The following is a 19,134-nucleotide window of genomic DNA, read 5'->3' on the forward strand; positions in this document are numbered from 1 at the left end:
CACCCCACATGCCCCCCAGTGTCACCCCCATGTCCCCACTGTCACAGCCCTCGTCCCCATGTCACCCCCACATCTCCAGTGACACCCCCATGTCACCCCCACGCCCCCAGTGCCACATCCCATGACCCCAATGTCACCCCCATGTCCCCAATGTTACACCTCATGTCCCCATGTCCCACCCCATGTCACCCCCATGTCCCCAATGTCCCCCCCACGTCCCCAATGTCACCCCCATGTCCCAGTGTCCCCCCCTTGTCCCCCCCATGTCCCCAGTGTCCCCCCCGTGGCCCTCCCACGTCCCCAATGTCCCTCCCACATCCCCAGTGTCCCCCCCTTGTCCCCATGTCCCCCCCATGTCCCCCCCGTGCCCTCTGCCCCGGGGCTGTCTCCCTGGGGTCCCCCACTTTGACCCGGGGGTCCCCATGGGGCGCTCCCCCCGTGCCAGGGGGGCAGGGGCCGACGCAGCCCCCAGCAGGCAGGGACAGCGGCACGCGGGGCCCCAGGGGCGGGCAGGGCCGAGCCGTGCCAAACCGTGCCAAATTGTGCCAAACAATTCTGAACCGTGCTGAACCGTGCCAAAGAGTTCTGAACCGTGCTGAACTGTGCCAAACTGTGCTGAACTGTGCCGAGCCATCCTGCACGGTGCTGTGCCAAACCGTGCCGAACCGTGCCAAACCGTGCCAAAGAGTTCTGAACCGTGCTGAACCGTGCTAAACTGTTCTGAACCGTGCTGAACCGTGCCAAGCCGTGCCGAGCCATCCTGCATGGTGCTGTGCCGTGCCGTGCTGAGCGGTGCTGAACTGTGCCGAACCATGCCGAACCGTGCCAAACTGTTCTGAACCGTGCTGAACTGTGCCGAGCTGTGCTGGGCCATCCTGCACGGTGCTGTGCCGTGCCAGACCGTGCCGTGCTGAGCGGTGCTGAACTGTGGTGAACCACGCTGAGCCATGCCAAACTGTGCTGAACCATGCCAAACTGTTCTGAACCGTGCCGAACCATGCTAAATTATTCTGAATCGTTCTGAACCATGCCGAACTGTGCCAAACCGTTCTGGACCATGCTAAACAGTTCTGAACTGTGCCAAACTGTGCTGATTTGCGCCAAACTGTGCTGAACAGTGCTGAACCATGCTGATCTGCGCCAAACCATGCCGAACCATGCCAAACTGTGCTAAACTGTTCTGAACCATGCCAAACTGTTCTGAACTGTGTTGAACTGTGCTGAACTTTGCCGAACTGTGCCAATCTGCGCCAAACTGTGTGGAACCATGCCAAACTGTGCCAAACTGAACCATGTTGAACCATGCTAAACAGTGCTGAACCGTGCTGAACCATGCCAAACTTTTCTGAACCATGCTAAACACTTCTGAACCGTGCTGAACTTCTCCAAACCGTGCTAAGCTGTTCTGAACCGTGCCGAGCCGTGCCGATCTGCACCAAACCATGCTGAACCATGCCAAACTGTGCCAAACTGTTCTGAACCGTGCTGAACCGTGCTGAACTGTGCAAAACACTTCTGAACCATGCTGAACTGTGCCAAACCGTGCCGATCTGCACCAAACCGTACGGAACCATGCCAAACTGTGCCAAACTGAACCGTGCCAAACTGTGCCAAACTGTTCTGAACCGTGCTGAACTGCTCTAAACCGTTCTGAACTGTGCCGAGCCGTGCTGAACCATGCCAAGCTGTGCCGAACCATGCCGAGCTGTGCCAAACAGTTCTGAACCGTGCTGAACCGTGCTAAACAGTTCTGAACTGTGCTAAACAGTGCTGAATCATGCTGGACCATGCTGAACTGTGCTAAACTGTTATGAATCGTTCTGAACCATGCCGAACTGTGTGTGCCAAACCATGCTAAACAGTTCTGAACCATGCTGAACAGTGCCGAACCGTGCCAATCTGCGCCAAACTGTGCCAAACTCCTCTGAACCGTGCTGAACCGTGCCAAACTGTTCTGAACCATGCTAAACACTTCTGAATCATGCTGAACTTCGCCAAACCGTGCTAAACTGTTCTGAACCGTGCCGAACCGTGCCAATCTGCGCCAAACTGTGCCGAACCATGCCAAACTGTACCAAACTGTTCTGAACTGTGCTGAACCGTGCTGAGCTGTGCTGAACCGTGCTAAACACTTCTGAACCATGCTGAACTGTGCTGAACCGTGCCAATCTGTGCCAAACTGTGCTAAACTGTTCTGAACCATGCTGAACTGTGCTGATCTGCACCAAACCGTGCCAAACCATGCCAAACTGTGCCAAACTGTTCTGAACCGTGCCAAACTGCTCTGAACTGTTCTGAACCGTGCTGAGCTGTGCTGATCTGCACCAAACTGTGCTGAACCATGCCAAACTGTGCCAAACTGTTCTGAACCGTGCTGAACCGTGCTAAACAGTTCTGAACTGTGCTGAACAGTGCTGAATCATGCTGGATCATGCCGAACCGTGCTAAACTGTTCTGAATCGTTCTGAACCGTGCCGAACTGTGCCAAACCGTGCTGAACAGTTCTGAACTGTGCCGAACCATGCTGATCTGCGCCAAACCGTGCTGAACCATGCCAAACCGTGCCAAACTGTTCTGAACCGTGCTGAACCGTGCTGAACTGCGCTGAGCCGTGCCAAACTGTGCTGAACCGTGCTGAGTTGCACCAAACCGTGCCGAACCATGCCAAACTGTGCCAAACTGTTCTGAACCGTGCTGAACTTCGCCGAACCGTGCTAAGCTGTTCTGAACCGTGCTGAACCGTGCCAAACTGTTCTCAGCTGTGCTGAACTGTGCCGAACCGTGCCAATCTGCGCCAAACTGTGCCACACTCCTCCGAATCGTGCTGAACCGTGCCAAACCGTGCTGAACCGTGCCAAACTCCTCTGAATCGTTCCGATCCGTGCCGATCCGTGCCGATCCGCCCTCCTTCCCTCCCCACCCCTCCCTTTCCCCGCCCCACCCCCCCCTTCCCCCCCCCTCGTTACCTCCCCCCCCCCTTCGCCCCTCCCTCCCCCACCCCCCCACCAACCCCTCCCCCCGCCCCTCCTCCCCCCTCTCCCCGCCCCATCGGTGCCCCCCCCGCCCCCTGCCGGTGCCCCCGCCCCTCCCCGCCTATTCCCCCCCCCCCCCCCCCACCGTGGGGCTCCGCTCGTTTCTCCCCCCCCCCCCCCCCCCCTCAGCGACCCCCCCCCCACCCCCAACCCCGTGTCCCCAGCTCGGCGGAGCCATGGCGGGTGCGGGGGTCCCGGGGGGGTCGGCACCGCCCTGGTACCACCGGGACCTGAGCCGGGCGGGGGCCGAGGAGCTGCTGGCCCGGGCCGGGCGCGACGGCAGCTTCCTGGTGCGGGACAGCGAGAGCGTGGCGGGGGCGTACGCGCTGTGTGTGCTGTGAGTGAGGGGGGGCACGGGGGGTGGGGGGGGGTGGGGGGGGGATGGGGAGACCGGGGGGGGATGGGGAATGGGGGGGGGATGGGGGGGGAAACGGGGAATGGGGGGGGAAACGGGGAATGGGGGGGGAATGGGGGGGGAATGGGGATCGGGGGGGGATGGGGGGGTAACGGGGAATGGGGGGGGAATGGGGAGACCGGGGGGGAATGGGGAACGGGGGGGGGACGGGGGGTGAACGGGGAACGGGGGGGGGATCGGGACATGGGGGGGTACCGGGGGGGGCACCGGGAACCGGGGGGGTAACAGGGAACGGGGGGAGAACGGGGGGACCGGGGGGATCGGGGCATGGGGGGGCAACGGGGGGGGAACGGGGATCGGGGGGGGAACGGGGAGGGAACGGGACTTGGGGGGAGAACAGGCACCGGGGGGGCACCGGGACATGGGGGGGGCACCGCGAAACGGGGGGTGAATGGGGAGGGAATGGGGAACGGGGGGGGGCAATGGGACCGGGGGGGACGGGGGGGGAATGGGGAACGGGGGGGGGAATGGGACCAGGGAGGGACCCGGGGGCAGAATGGGGGGATCGGGGGGGAACGGGGAAAGGGGGGGGCACCGGGAACCGGGGGGGGCAACGGGACCGGGACCGGGACTTGGGGGCAGAACGGGCACCGGGGGGGGGAAAAGAGGGGACCGGGGCACGGGGGGGCACAGGGGGCACCGGGGGGAACGGGGCTCGGGGGGGGCAACGGGACCCTGGGGGGTAATGAGAGCTGGGGGGCAGAACGGGACCGGGATTGGGATCAGGACCTTGGGGGGGTGATTGGGACCCGGGGGGGTGAATGGGAGACAGGGGGAGATCGGGACTTGGGGGGGTTTAATGAGACCGGGGGGTGCCAGGGGGGCACGAGGCACTGGGGGGGGTCACTGGCACCCAGGGGCTTGGTGAGAAAATGGGGGGGGGGGCACACATGGGGGGGTTACCGGCAATTGGGGGGCACGGGGGGGCACTGGGTGTGGGGGCTGCTGGTGTTATGGGGGGACCCGGCACCTGGGGGGGGAACGGGCACAGTTTGGGGCTGGGGGTGATGGGCATGGGGGTGATGGGCATGGGGGGGGGCCCCCCAGAGCCCCCCCGGTTGGGATCAGATGGGCGCCAGGATCCCAACTGGACCCCAACCAGCACCCTGGGGTCCTTTTGGGGTCTTGTGGGGGGGGTCTCCCCCACCCCCTTCCCTCCTGGGTGGGGGGGGCAGCGTGGGGACACCGAGGCAGGGGACAGCTGGGACGGGCCTGACCCCGGCGGCTGGCTGGGGGTCCGCCAGGGTGGCCACCCCACAGGGCCACCCCATGGGGCCACCAGGGCGCAGGGCCACCCGTGGGGGGGCCCTGTGGCATCGCCCCCCTCCCCGGGCTGCGGGGACGTTGTGCCACCCGCCACGGGCGCACGGTGGCCTTGGGGCAAGCGCCGTGAGCGGGGTGGGGGTCCCTTGGGTGGCCACCCCACGTCCCCACGGTGCCACCACCCTACCCGCTGGCCTCGGGGCACCACCCCGCGTGGTGAGGGGGGGGCCAGGCCGACCCCAAACCCCTCGGCACAGCCCGGGGCCGGGGTGGCACGGCCGTGGCACGCGCCGGGGACGCTCGGGGCCGGGCACCTTGATGTGGTTTTTGGGGCAGGCGGCGCCGCGTGGCGGCGAGGGCGCCTGGGAAGGAGCCCGTGGGCGACAGCTGCGTGGGGCAAACGGGGCAAAACCCCACGGGGGAAGCAGCGGGGACGGCGTGGGGTCGCCGCCAGCCCTGCCCCGGGGGCGCACCTTTGGGTGCCGCGGTCACGGCACGTGGCCCCCTCCCCGGGGCTGGCCTGGCCGTGGGCTCCTGCGGGGTCGGCTCCTGGCCACGTGGCCACCACGGCGCCTCCTGCCCTGCCTTGGTGGGGCCACGGTGTGTCCCCCCCCCCCCAGGTTTGGCGGTGTCCCCCCCCCCTCCCCAGCCACGCACCCTCACCGTGCCGCCACCCCCCTACCCACGGGCACCCTCACCCCATGGGCACCCCCCCTGTGCCACCCGGGCTCCCCCTCTCCGAGCCCCCAGCCCCAGGGTGTGTGTGTGTGTGTGTGGGGTGGGGGGGGGTCTGGGCCCCCCCCTTCCCGGCTGCCCGGCCCCAGAGAGCGGCTGGGGGCCTAAAAATAGCTGCGGGGGCAGGAGGAGGAAGGGGAACTGCGCCGGGATCCCGGCAGCGCCGGCTTCCTTTAACCCTGCCGCCGGCACCGGCCGCCGTGGCGCTCCCCGTGCCGGGTGCCGTGGGTGCCGGCGGTGCTACCGGGGGGGGGGCCCGGTGCTGGGGACCCCCCCCCTCCGGCTGCTTTTGGGGCGAGCGGTGGCGTTTGGGGTCCCCGTGGGGGTCCCCTTGGGGCGGTGGGGCCAGGCTCGAGCCCCCCCTCTCCGGTGATTAACGGGGAATAACGCACCGGGGACCCTCGGAGCGGGGACCCCCGGGGGTGTGACCTCCCCACCCTTGGGTGCTGGGGGATGTTATGGGGTGAGGGCGGCTCGGGGGGGCTGCAGCAGGGTGCCGGGGGGGCCCCGTGTCCGGCCGTGTGCCCACATAAAGGCTCTTTGTGCAGCTCCCCGGCCGCCAGGATTAGTCACAGAGACGGCCACGAGCGCAGCGGGGCTGAGCCGAGGGGGAGGGGGCTGCCCTGAGCCCCCCCCGGGACCCCCCCGGACCGACCCCTGTGAGGGGGGGTCCCTTACACCTCCCCGTGCGCCCCCTCTTCCCGCTGGGGTTCCTGGTGTGGAGCTCGGGGCTCCCCATGGAGACCCCTTGAGACCCCCCCAGCTGGGGCTCTCTGTGTGCCCCCCCCCCGGGATTTCCTGCGTGGAGCCCCCTGCCCCCAGCATGGGGTTCCCCGCGTGCCTCCCACCTCTGTCCCCCCTCCCCAAATCTGGGGTCCCCCCCTTGTAGCCACCCAGGATCTCAGCTGGGGCTCCCCATATGCCCCCCCTTTGCCCCCCCAGCAGGGTTTCCCATGCAGGACCCCCCCTCCAAATCTGGGGGGGGGGTTCCCCATGTCCCATATGGGACATAGGGCTCCCCATGGCTGTTGGGGGGTGGGGTTCAGGTGTGGGGGGGCTGATTTGGGACCACTGGCACCTGCAGCCCCCCCAGCACTGACACCTTGGGGCTGTTCCTGCCTCCGGAGGCGGAATAACCCCCCGTGTTGGGGGGGGGGGAGCCTAAGGAACGGGGGGGTCCTTTTATTATGGGGGTGCTTGTGGCACTGGAGGGGCATCACGGGGCATGGGGGGGGTGCCCTGGGGGCACCCTGCTGCGCAGTGACCCCAAACACCCCCAGCTCTGCCCCAGGACACCTCGTCCTCCCCGTGCGCCCTGGTGGCACCGGGACAGTGCCACGGGGACAGCTCCTGCCCTGGTGGCCCCAGTGGCCCCGGTGGCCGCCCCCCAGCCCCGTGGCCGGGCCGTGTCCCTCTACCCGGTGGCCCTGGCGTGGTGACACCCTCCCGGTCACCTCTGCACGTCCCGTGGCCGGGGGCCAGCCTGGGAGCCACCGTCCCAACCACTGGCACCGGGGGACGGCCACCAACAGCAGCACCCTGGGGGGGTCCTGAGTGCCGGGGTTTTGGCACGGGGGTGTCCCCCCCCCCGTGTCCCGCTGCCTCCCGCAGGGCTCGGCCGTCCCGTGGCTCCCCCGTCCCCGCAGGGTTTATTTTGGTGCGGCGTTTCGGTGCCAGCCGTATTTTTAGAGTTCCTTCCGGGAGCGTGGGGCGAGGCGCTGGCAGGACGGCCCCCGTGGCACGCGGAGAGACCGCGACGGCCACCTCGGGGGGCCACCCTGGGTGAGGGGGTGGTCTGCTTGGGGGTCTAAAGGGGAGGGGGTGTCACCCCCTGCAGCGCCGCAGCCGAGCGTCCCGGGTGGGCAGCACCCGCGGGGAGCGCACGGTGGGCGTGGGGTCCCCCCCCTCCCCACGGCTCCGGCACCCCCGTCTCTCATCGGCGCCCGTCACCCCCTGCCCCGGGATCGTGGCCCCGGTTCCTGTGCGCTTCCAGGGGAAAGCAGATTGCTTCCTGGCCGCCCGCTGCCAGCGGCTCCCTGCCCGTTTCGGGATGTGCACGGCCCCGCTGCGTGGCCTGGGGATATGGGGAGAGCCTGGTGCGTGCCCCCCCCTTGGGGAGAGGGCTCTGGGGGAGGGCAGGAGCCCCCCGTGAGCTGCGTTGAGGCCGGGCAGCTCGTTGCACGAGGTGCTGGTGCCGGAGCTGAGCGAGCGCACCCGGCTTTGTGTTTGGGGCTCCCCGCCCGGCTGGTGGCACGGGGTGCCCTCAGGGTGGGGTCTGCTGCTCCCCCCGGTTTTGGGGGACCCCGCAGGCTGCGGGAGGTGGCCGAGCTCCCGCGGGGGTCCCCATCCTGACGCCTGCTCCTCGGCTCCCTGCAGGTTCCAGAAGCACGTCCACACGTACCGCATCCTGCCCGACGACGAGGACTTCTTGGCCGTGCAGGTGGGCGGCACGGGGACACCGCGGGGACCCCCGGGGACACCCCACCGTGGGGGCTGGACATCACCAAAGAGTCTGGGGGCGCTCGGCGGAGCGGGGGACCCCCGCTGTGCTCCTGTTTGCACAGGATGGGGGCCTCCGGGGGCTCCCTGCCTGGTGGGGGGGGTGCAGGGGGGGGTGCAGGGCTCGTCCCCGTGCCACGAGCGCACGGCCTCGCGGCGCAGCCGGGCGCCTCGGCGCTGCTGCTCTTGGCCGGCCCCGCGCCGCCGCGTATTTTTAGAGCAACAGAAGCCCCTTTGTGCCGAGCGGGCAGACAGGAAAGAGCCGCCCCCGGCAGGGAGGAGGCAGCGGGATGGCTGCCGGCCGGGCTCCGGCTGCGTGCTCCCCGTGCTGTGCCAGCCGGCGTGGCCGGCGCCCCCGTCCCCATCCCCGTCCCCGCCTCAGCGCGCGCCCCAGGCACCCCAAAACGGGGCGGTGACGGTGGCCGTGTCCCCACAGACGTCGCAGGGCGTGCAGGTGAGGCGCTTCAAGACGCTGAGCGAGCTGATCGCCCTGTACCTGCAGCCCAACCAGGGGCTGGTCTGCACCCTGCTCTTCGCCGTCGAGAGGGAGAAGGAGAAGGAGAGCGCGGAGGACAGGGACTACTCGGGTACGCGGGGTGGCCCCTCTAATCCCCCCACCCCGGGGGTCCCTGTGCCCGCCGGTGCCGTGACGCCCACCCCGCTGCCTTGCAGATGGCGAGGACGAGAAGCCCCCCCTGCCCCCGCGCTCCGGCTCCAGCAGCTTCTCGGGTTCCTCCGTGGGGCTCAGCCCCGGCAGCCCGGGGCCGGTGGTGCCCGAGGCGGCGGCGGAGAGGTGAGGAGCCATGACCCCACGGTGTCACCATGCCCGTCCCTATGTCCCCACGGTGTCACCATGCCTGTCCCCATATCCCCAGGGCATCACCGTGCCTGTCCCCACGCCCCCCAGGGCATCACTGTGCCCATCCTCACGTCCCCACGGTGTCACTGCGCCCATCCCCATGTGCCCAGGGCGTCACCGTGCCAGTCCCCACGTCCCCACCGTGTCACCGTGCCCATCCCCACGTCCCCAGGGTGTCACCATGCCCGTCCCCACATCCGCACGGTGTCACCGTGCCCGTCCCCACATCCCCACAGTGTCACCATGCCCATCCCCATGTCCCCATGGCATCACCGTGTCCGTCCCCACGGTGCCACCGTGCCCGTCCCCACATCCCCACGGTGCCACCGTGCCCGTCCCTGCTGTGTCCCTCACCCGGCTCCCCCTGCAGCACCAACGGCCTCACCAGCATCTCCCACGAGTACCTGAAGGGCAGCTACACGCTGGACCTGGAGGCGGTGAAGGCGGGGGCCAGCAGCCTGCCCCACCTCAACAAGACCCTGGTCACCTCCTGCAAGCGGCTGCACAGGTGGGCGCCGCGTGCTGGGGACGGACGGGCGGACAGACGGACGTTGTGCCACCTCACTGACGCCCACCCTCTCCCTGCAGCGAGGTGGACAAGGTGCTGGCGGGGCTGGAGATCCTCTCCAAGGTGTTCGACCAGCAGAGCTCCCCCATGGTCTCCAAAATCCTGCAGCAGGTGAGGGGGCGAGGGCGCGGGGGCGCGGCGGTGGCTCCCCGGGGTCCCCTGGGGCAGGCTGAGGTGCCCACGGTGCCCACAGCACTTGGGTGGCAGGGGGGTGTCCTCCTCATCCTGTCCATCCCAGGGGGTTGGGGTGGTGGGCGCTGGGGGCTGGGGGTCCCGTCCGGGGGCTGTGACACCCCGGGGCTTCCAGACGGCGCCGCAGAGCGGGGAGCAGGAGCTGGAGAGCCTGGTGCTGAAGCTGTCCGTGCTGAAGGATTTCCTCTCCAGCATCGAGAAGAAGGTGAGCTTTGGGGTGGGCGGCCGTGCCGGGGGGGCCGGGCAGGGGCTGGGAGCTCACGGCCACGCTGGGCTCTCCCCCCAGGCGCTCAAAGCCCTGCAGGAGATGAGCTCGGCCACCCCGGCCCCCCCGGCGCAGCCCCTCTCCCGCAAAGCCAAGAGCATCCCCGTGCAGACCTTCGAGGTGAGTCCCGGGAGCGTGGTACCCAGGGGGACATCCCCAGCCCCGGGGGGACGTCCCCAGCCCCCACCTGGCTCCAGGGGGACCTCCCCGGGCTGGCAGCCTCAGCACCCAGTGCGCGCCCGCAGGTGAAGCTGGACGTCACCCTGGGGGACCTGACCAAGATCGGCAAGTCGCAGAAGTACACGCTGAGCGTGGACGTGGAGGGCGGCAAGCTGGTGGTGCTGAAGAAGCAGAAGGACTCGCAGGAGGACTGGAACACCTTCACCCACGACAAGAGTGAGCGGGGCCCCTGGGCGCAGCGCTGCGTGCTGCTGGTGGTGGTTTTGGGGATCCTCGGCACCCCGCAGTGGTCTGGACACCCCCCCACGGGGCTCGGCACCTCTCTGATTCCCCTCTGCCCCCCACCCCCCCAGTCCGGCAGCTGATCAAGTCGCAGCGGGTGCAGAACAAGCTGGGCATCGTCTTCGAGAAGGAGAAGGACAAGACGCAGCGCAAGGACTTCGTCTTCGTCAGCGCCCGGGTGCGTGGGGTTCCCAGGGGGTGGTGGGCACCGGGGGGGGCATCACCGGTCCCTGTGGGGCTGGGGGGCTCACCGCCTGCCCCCCCCCAGAAGCGGGAGGCTTTCTGCCAGCTGCTGCAGCTGATGAAGAACAAGCACTCGCACCAGGACGAGCCCGACATGATCTCCATCTTCATCGGCACCTGGAACATGGGTGAGCGGCGCCACGGCTCCCGTGCCTGGGGGGGCTGCAAGGGCTGAGCGTGGGCAGCCCCCCCCTCTGACTGTGCCCCCCCCTCCACAGGCAGCGTTCCCCCGCCCAAGAGCATCACCTCCTGGTTCACCTCCAAGGGGCTGGGCAAGACGCTGGACGAGGTGACGGTCAGCATCCCCCACGACATCTACGTCTTCGGCACGCAGGAGAACTCCATGGGGGACAAGGAGTGGGTGGATTTCCTCCGCGCCGTGCTCAAGGACTTCACCGAGATCGAGTACCGCCCGGTAGGAGCCCCCTGCCCCCCCCCCAGGGAGCCGGGGGTACCCTGGCTGTGCCGGCACCGGGTGCTTTGGGGCGGGCGCACGCGGTGCTGGGGCGCTTGGAGCTGTCGTGGTCCCCGGTGCCGCAGCCATCCCCTGCCACTGCTCATCTGCCATGTGGCAGGAGCCCACCTTTGGGTGCGGGGGGCACTGGAGGGGGCTGCTGGCAGCGTGGGTGCAGCCGGGGGGTGGCTGTGTTGGCGCCCGGTGCGCACCGCGGTCACGGCTCGGGGCGGGGGTTTCCTCTCCACGGGGTGTCCTCCGTGGGGTCTCACGGCCCGCGGCCCCCAGGTGGCCATGCAGTCCCTGTGGAACATCAAAGTGGTGGTGCTGGTGAAGCCGGAGCACGAGAACCGCATCAGCCACGTCAGCACCTCCAGCGTCAAGACGGGGATCGCCAACACGCTGGGTAGGTGGCGGGGCGCGTGCCCGGGTGTTGCTGCTCAGGGCCTGGCACCGGGGGGGCTCCAGGGGCACGTGTGTTGCACGGGGAGGGCTCTGGGTGTGCATGCACGGCACGAGGCAGGGCTTTGGTGTGCGTGCGTTGCATGAGGTGGGGCCCAGGTGCGTGTACATCACCTGGGGAGTGCTCTGGGCACACGTGTGTTGCATGGGGAGGGCTCTGGGCATTTGTGCATTGCACGAGGCAGGGTTTTGGTGCGTGTGCATTGCACAAGGTGGAGCCCTGGTGCGTGTACACAACCTGGGGAGCACTTTGGGCACACGTGTGTTGCACGGGGAGGTCTCTGGGCACGTGTGCATGCACTGCACGAGGCAGGACTTTGGTGTGTGTGTGTTGCACCAGGTGGGGCCCGGGTGCATGTACACCACCTGGGGAGTGCTCTTGGCACACGTGTGTTGCACATGGAGTGCTCTGGGCACACGTGTGTTGCATGGGGAGGACTCTGGGTGCATGTGTGTTTCATGGGGAGGGCTCTGGGTGTGCATGCACTGCATGAGGCAGGGTTTTGGTGCGTGTGCATTGCACAAGGTGGAGCCCTGGTGCGTGTACATCACCCAGGGAGTGCTCTGGGTGCACAAGTCTTGCACATTGAGTGCTCTGGGTGCACGTGTGTTGCACAGGGAGAGCTCTGGGCATGTGTGCATTGCACAAGGCAGGGGTTTGGTGCGTGTGCATTGCACAAGGTGGAGCCCTGGTGTGTGTACACCACCCGGGGAGCGCTCTGGGTGCACGTGTGTTGCACGGGGAGGTCTCTGGGCACGTGTGCATTGCACAAGGAGGGCTTTGGGCACGCGCTCTCGGCACAGCGCACCCCATGCAAACCATCCCAGTGGGCACCGTGCCCCCACCAGAACCCGGGGGCACCTCCTCACCATCAGCACCATGGCCTGGCCCGATCCTAACCCCCGTCCTCCTCTCTCCCCGCAGGCAACAAGGGCGCCGTGGGCGTCTCCTTCATGTTCAACGGCACCTCCTTCGGCTTCGTCAACTGCCACCTCACCTCGGGCAACGAGAAGACGGCGAGGTGAGGGGGGTGTCCCCGCGCGGGGACCGCCGAGAGGGACCGGCACGGGGCTTTGGGGGCTGCAGAGGTCCCCAGGGGGGGCGTGCAGGCTCTTGCACACGTGTGCCAGGTGTGTGCACTGATGTCCCTGTGCCTGCTTCCCCGGCAGGAGGAACCAGAACTACCTGGACATCCTGCGGCTGCTCTCGCTGGGGGACAAGCAGCTCAGCTCCTTCGACATCTCGCTGCGCTTCACCCACCTCTTCTGGTTCGGGGACCTCAACTACCGCCTGGACATGGACATCCAGGTGCTGGGGGGCCGCGGGGTGGCCGTCGGGGGCCGGGGGGCTGCCCGCGTGCCCTCCCCCTCCCCGTGCCAGCCCCTTCTGTCCTGCTTTACCCCGCAGGAGATCCTCAACTACATCAGCCGCAAGGAGTTCGAGCCGCTGCTCAAGGTGGATCAGCTCAACCTGGAGAAGGAGAAGCACAAGGTTTTCCTGCGATTCGGTGAGGGAGAGGGGCCGGGGGGGTCACTGGGTGATGGGGGGGTGGCTCCAGCGCCCCCCTGACCCCCCAATTCCTCTCTGGCAGCCGAGGAGGAGATCACCTTCCCCCCCACGTACCGCTACGAGCGCGGCTCGCGGGACACCTACGTGTGGCACAAGCAGAAGCCCACGGGGGTAGGTGCTGGATGAGGGTGGGGGCCCCCCAGGCAGGTTTTGCCTTAATCCCATCCTTTTTCCCCCAAAAAAAAACCCATCTGGTGCCCCTCCAGGTCCGCACCAACGTCCCGTCCTGGTGCGACCGCATCCTCTGGAAGTCCTACCCCGAGACCCACGTCAACTGCAACGCCTACGGTGAGGGTGGGGGGGGGCAGGGGACAGGCGCTGGGGACAGGCCACCCCCCCCGCGGGGACAGGCCACCCGAGCTGTCCCCTCCTGCCGCAGGGTGCACAGATGACATCATGACCAGCGACCACTCGCCCGTTTTCGGCTCCTTCGAGGTGGGGGTGACGTCCCAGTTCGTCTCCAAGAAAGGTGGGGGCGCCCCTTACACCCCTGCACCCCCCAATGGGTGCCCGCGGGTGGCCCGTCCCCACCCCTGCGGGGACAAGGGGACGCCCCCGGGGGTCCCCACAGCTCCCCTCTGCCCGCAGGGCTCTCCAAATCCTCGGACCAGGCGTACATCGAGTTCGAGAGCATCGAGGCCATCGTGAAGACGGCGAGCCGCACCAAGTTCTTCATCGAGTTTTACTCCACCTGCCTGGAAGGTGAGCGCCTGGGGGGGGTGGGGGGGGGCGTCCCGGGGTTGGGGGTCCCTGGGGGACCTGCTGGCACCGTGCTCTCCCCCTGGCAGAGTTCAAGAAGAGCTTCGAGAACGACAGCCAGAGCAGCGACAACATCAACTTCCTCAAGGTGCAGTGGTCGTCCCGGCAGCTCCCCACGGTGAGGGTCCCCGCTGGCGCACGGGGCCGAGCTGGGGGGGTTCACGGGGGTCCCCTCCGTGCCCCCCACCACCCCCATCGTCTCCTCTCCCGCAGCTGAAGCCCATCCTCTCCGAGATCGAGTACCTGCAGGACCAGCACCTCCTGCTCACCGTCAAGTCCCTCGACGGCTACGAGTCCTACGGTGCGTGGCCGCCGGCGCGCTGCGCCCCTCGGGGACCTCGCACCCCCCATCCTGACGGCCCCCCCTCCCCAAATTTCGCCCTCCCCGCGCCCTCCAGGTGAGTGTGTGATCGCGCTCAAGTCGATGATCGGCAGCACGGCGCAGCAGTTCCTCACCTACCTGGCCCACCGCGGCGAGGAGACCGGCAACATCCGCGGCTCCATGAAGGTGCGCGTGCCCGCCGAGCGCATGGGCACCCGCGAGCGGCTCTACGGTGAGCATGGGGGGGGGGCCCGGGGGGGTTTTTGGGGGGCTGGGGGGGTGTGTGGGGGCTCCCTCTGAGCCCCCCCCTCTTTCCCTGTCCCTTGGCAGAGTGGATCAGCGTTGATAAGGACGAGGCGGCGGCGGGCAAGGGGAAGGCGCCGCTGGGTGCCAGAGCCACGCAGGATTACGCCAAGTAAGGGGGGGCTTGGAGACCACCCTGGGGGGCTTGGGGGGGCTTCTGGGGGGGGCTGGGGGGGCGGTGAGCATCGTGCAGGCAGAGCCCGGCGATGCTCAGAGCATCCCTGCAGGATGCAGCACCATGCCCCGATGCTTCTCGCCCCCCCCGCCCCAGGTCTGCGGGGAGGAAACCCACGGGGGCAGAGCCGCCCGCGGCCCCCCCGGCGAAGCCCCCTGAGGAGCCCGAGAAGGGCAGCGCCCCCCTGGCCGCCCGCCCCCCCGCCCCACACCGCGGCACCTCCCGGGACGAGGCTGCGCCGAGCCGGTGAGCGCGGGCACGCAGAGAGGGGGGGGTCAGGGTTAGGGTTAGGGTTAGGGGTCGGGGGGCACGCCGCAGCCCCCTGTGCCCCCCCCTTCCCAATCACCCTTTTTGCCCTCAGATCCAAGCCGGAGCCCTCAGCGGAGCCATCGGGGGGGCCACTGAAAAACAGCTTCAACAACCCCGCCTACTACGTGCTGGAGGGGGTCCCCCACCAGCTGCTGGCCCCCGACACCCCCGGCAAGCCCCCCGTCCCCAAGGGCAAGGCGGGGGCCCCCGAACGCCGCCGGCACCCCTCGGCCGGGCCCCCCCCGCCCAGCCGCGCCGAGGAGAGCTCCTCGGACGAAGACCCCAGCCCCGGGGCTCTGCCCCCCCCCGATTTCCCCCCCCCACCCCTGCCCCGGGAGCTGGAGGTGGCCGAGACCCCCTTCTACGCCAGCGCCAAGGAGCTGCTGGGGGGCGCGTCCTGCGAGCCCCCCCCTCCCAAGCTGCACCCCAGACCCCCCCTGCCCACCGGGGCGGCCGGATTCGGGATGGAGACCCCCGGGGGGACCCCCCCGGGAGCCGGGGGGGGGCTGCGGGACGATCGCTCCTGCTCCGTGCTGCAGATGGCCAAGACGCTGAGCGAGGTGGACTACGGCAGGGGGCGGGAGGGGGGGGCGCGGGGGGGTCCCCCCCCTCCCCAGCTGCTGGGTAAGGGGCGTCTGGAGCTGCCCCCCCGCTGCCTGCACCCCGATTTCGGCCGCCCCCTCGCCTTCCCCCCCCACTGCATCCGGGAGAGCATCGAGGAGGACCTGGCCGAGGAGGTGGGTTTTTTGGGGAGGGGGGGGGCACGGGGGGGGGACCCCCGGTTGTTTTTTTTGGGGGAGGTTGGTGGGTGGTGACAGCCCCCCCCCGTCCGGCTCTGTTCCTGGGGTGCTGGGAGGGTGGATGTGGGTTTTTTTTTTTGGGGGGGGGGGCAATAAGGGGTGGTTTGGGGGTGGTGTGATGGGGGCTGGGGGCGCAAAATTGAGCTGGGGATGGTGGGGGGGGGGCACAGCCCTGGGGGGGGTCCCCAAGCAGCCCTGCCCAGGATGGAGTGGGGATGGGGGTTTTTGGGGATGGGGGCTTCGGGGATGGGATTTGGGGGCTGGGGGTTTCAGGGAAGGGGGTTTTGGGGATGTGGTTTTGGGGAATTGGGGCTTTGCGGATGTGGTTTTGGGGGATGGGGGCTTCAGGGATGGGGGTTTTGGGGATGGGCGCTTTGGGGATGAGGTTTTGGGAATGGGGTTTCAGGGATGGGCATCTTGGGGATGGGGGTTTTGGGGGATGGGGGCTTTGGGGATGAGGGTTTTGGGGATGGGGTTTGGAGGGTGGAGGTTTGGGGGCTGGGGGCTTTGGGGATGGGGATTTGGGGAATTGGGGATTTGGGGATGCAGTTTGGGGGCTGGGGGTTTTGGGGGAAGAGGCTTTGGGGAAGGGGTTTCAGCGATGGGGGTCTTGGGGCTGGGTTTTTGAGGACGGGGTTTTTGGGGGATGGGGGTTTGGGGGATGGGGGCTTCGGGGATGAGGTTTGGGGGGATGGGGTTTGGGGGCTGGGGGTTTGGGGGCTTTGGGGTTTCGGGGAAGGGGGCTTTGGGCATGGGGTCTTGAGGATGGGGGTTTTGGGGATGGGGTTTTTGGTGGATGGGGCTTTGGAGGATGGGGACTTTGGGGATGGGGTTTTTGGGGGATGGGGGCTTTGGGGATGGGAGGTGGGCGATGGGGATGTGGCACAGCAGAGGAGCACGGCACGGGGTGCGCCATCCCCACCGGCGCCAGCATGGGCGCACGCCCTGCGCCCCATTTCCACCCCCCTGGCGCCCCATTTCCACCCCCCCGGCGCCCCCCTTTGCCCACCTTACACCCCCTTTGCCCACCTTACACCCCCTTTCCCCACCTTACACCCCCTTTTCCCCCCCTACACCCCCCTTTTCCCCCCCCCCTGCCCCCCCTTTCCAGGCTCTGTGCCAGGCGGGTCGCGGCGCGGGCGCCGGCGAGTCCAGCGTGGGCGAGTGGCTGCGGGCCATGGGGCTGGAGAGGTACGAGCAGGGGCTGCTGCACAACGGCTGGGACGACCTCGAGTTCCTCAGGTGGGGGCAATCCCGAGGTTGGGGACACCCAGAGGGGGGTCAGGGGGTCACCGGGTGCCTGACCCCTGCGCCCCCCCCCCCCTCTCTCCCCAATTCGGCAGCGATATCACGGAGGAGGACCTGGAGGAGGCTGGCGTCCTCGACCCCGGCCACAAACGCGTCCTCTTGGAGAGCCTGCAGCTCAGAAAGTAGCCACCGGGGACCCCCCCGGGGACCCCCCCATCACAAGCAGCCCCCCCCCATCACCAGCAGCCCCCCCACATCACCAGCAGCCCCCCCCCAGGGCATTGGGGTGACACCGGGGGGCAAAGCAGAGGGGCGAGGGGCGGCGGGTGCTGGTCAGACAATTTCACGGGGGGGTCCCTAAAGTGGGGGCCCCCCCCCAGCGTTTTAAGTTATTTCTTATTTATTGGGAGAAGGGGCACGCGCTCAGCTGGGGGTGGTCCTGCTTTTTTGGTTTTTTTTTTGAGGGGGGTTGGGGGGGGGATTAGGGGGAGCCCTGGGGGTGTCCGGAGAGGGTTGGGTGCCCCCTGCTCCCAGCGCAGCCCCCGGCAGGGAGGAAGAGGAGGAGGAGGAGGAGGAGGAGGAGGAGGAGGAGGAGGAAGAAGAGGTCCCATTACAGCCCGGTGCGTGCAGGGCTGGTACCCAAGTGCCTTCTGATGCCGTGGGGGGGGCACCCACAGGGTGGGGGCACCCACGGAATGGGGATGGGGGCACCCACGGGATGGGGGCACCCATGGGAAGGGGGCACCCCCCCACCCACTGCGTGCACCCAGGGGCTGGAGAGGCTCCCCCAGGTCCCCTGGGTGCTCCCCCCCACCCCGATGCTGGGTGTCCCCCCCACCCCACCCCGAGCATCCCACCGGGGGTCTTTTGCCCCTCGCCCCCCCCCCTTGTGCCTCCGCGGTGCCCCCGCTGCGTTCGGTACTCCCGGCTCCGTCCCCTCCGTGGTGGCCGTGGGGAGGGCTTTTTGGGTTTTTTTTTGGGGGGGGGGGCTGCCAGCCGGCCCCTCACCAAGTGCCCTTCCCAGCTCAGCCCCCCCTAAACCCCCCCAGGACCCCAAGCTGGGCCCCGGGGCCGTGCCTTGCCCCTTGGGGGGGGCGCACCCCGGGGCTCTGCCAGCCACAAGTGCCGGGGTTTGGGGGGCTGGGGGGGGGGCACGAAGCCACCCCCAGTGTCCCCCCCCCCAATTTTTTGCCCCCCCCCCGCTCCGGCCGAGATGAAGGATGCGCCGGGCCCCCCCCCCCGTTCAGTTTTAGCCCCGGGGGGCGTTTGGTGTGCCCCTAACCCCGCCAAGCCCCCCCGCCCCCCCCCCCCCGTCGTGTCGTGCTCCGTGTTTCTTTTTTTTCCCTTTTTTTCCCTTTTTTCCCCCGTTTTTTGTAAAATCACGAGCTATTTTTGTAACGTTTTAATTTAACGCCCCCCCCCCCCGCGCCTCGCCCCCCGAGGAGAGGGGGCGAAGGGCGAGGATGAGGAGCTGCCCCCCCCCTCCCCCCCCGACCCCTGCCTGTACCCCCCCCCTCCCCAAATAAACAGCCTCGTGTGCTCCATTCGCCTCCTGCTGTGGGACCCCCCCTCTGCCCCCCCCCCCCAGAGCCTCCTCCCAGTCAGCCCAGTTACTGGTCCCAGTGCAGCACAGCCCCTTTATACTGGTCCCAGTATGGCGCAGGATCCCTTAGACTGGTTGTACTGGTCCCGGGGGGGGGCGCACGACCCCCCATCACTTCTGGGGGGGGGTCCAGGTCCCTGCAGCTGCCTGGGGGGGTTTTGGGGCTTTTAATGGGGAAAATCTCAGTGCCCCCCCCTCCCCAAAAAGGGTTTGGGGCCCCCCCCAGAAGGGGTGAGGGGGGATTTGAGGGGGGGGGGGGGGGGGGCCCTGCGGTGGCAGGGAGCCTGGGGGCTTCTTCAATAAATTAAGTTTTATTTGGATTAGTATAATTTGCAAACGGGTTCAATAAATTACAGAACAGTTAAAAAAAATAAAAATAAAATAAAATAAAAAAAGGAAAAAAAAAAATAACAAAAAAAAACCCCAAACCAACCCCAAAACCTCATCCAGCAGCCGGAGAGGTCCCCGGGGAGCCACCGCAATGGGGGGGGGGTGAGGGCAGGGGGTGGCCGGGACCCCCCCCCCCCCCAAAAAAACCCCCCCAAATCCCAGTGCCTGTGCTGGGGAAGCTACACGGACACGCACACACACACACC

At 68.0% G+C, this 19,134-nt stretch overlaps 1 protein-coding gene across 2 annotated transcripts; it reads left to right on the plus strand.

Moving 5' to 3' along the window:
* The first annotated feature begins 3,157 nt into the window (after nt 1–3,157).
* INPPL1 (inositol polyphosphate phosphatase like 1) lies at nt 3,158–17,323 on the plus strand. 2 transcript variants are annotated; one of them, XM_084494118.1, is made up of 28 exons: nt 3,158–3,369; nt 7,822–7,885; nt 8,381–8,531; nt 8,617–8,737; nt 9,174–9,311; nt 9,392–9,482; nt 9,679–9,768; nt 9,850–9,948; nt 10,074–10,224; nt 10,362–10,468; nt 10,559–10,661; nt 10,752–10,948; nt 11,276–11,393; nt 12,375–12,471; nt 12,620–12,758; nt 12,858–12,957; nt 13,042–13,130; nt 13,226–13,307; nt 13,399–13,488; nt 13,608–13,721; nt 13,808–13,896; nt 13,992–14,079; nt 14,177–14,332; nt 14,431–14,515; nt 14,675–14,824; nt 14,940–15,624; nt 16,799–16,929; nt 17,031–17,323. In XM_084494118.1, the coding sequence occupies exons 1-28, from the start codon at nt 3,209–3,211 to the stop codon at nt 17,119–17,121; spliced, it is 3,777 nt and encodes a 1,258-aa protein (XP_084350244.1). In that variant the 5' UTR covers nt 3,158–3,208; the 3' UTR covers nt 17,122–17,323. The 2 variants fall into 2 exon arrangements, with proteins under 2 accessions (XP_084350244.1, XP_084350245.1); XM_084494119.1 differs by lacking the exon at nt 14,675–14,824.
* Nucleotides 17,324–19,134: the final 1,811 nt, after the last annotated feature.

The sequence above is a fragment of the Aythya ferina genome, assembly GCF_964211825.1.
Source record: "Aythya ferina genome assembly, chromosome: 1".
NCBI lineage: Eukaryota > Metazoa > Chordata > Aves > Anseriformes > Anatidae > Aythya > Aythya ferina.

Excerpts from the sequence above, each read along its gene's own strand:
- INPPL1 (XM_084494118.1), top strand. The coding sequence starts at position 3,209 with ATGGCGGGTGCGGGGGTCCCGGGGGGGTCGGCACCGCCCTGGTACCAC. Across the intron at positions 8,738-9,173 it reads CCCGAGGCGGCGGCGGAGAG|CACCAACGGCCTCACCAGCA; the intron begins GTGAGGAGCCAT and ends CTCCCCCTGCAG. Across the intron at positions 9,483-9,678 it reads TCTCCAAAATCCTGCAGCAG|ACGGCGCCGCAGAGCGGGGA; the intron begins GTGAGGGGGCGA and ends CGGGGCTTCCAG.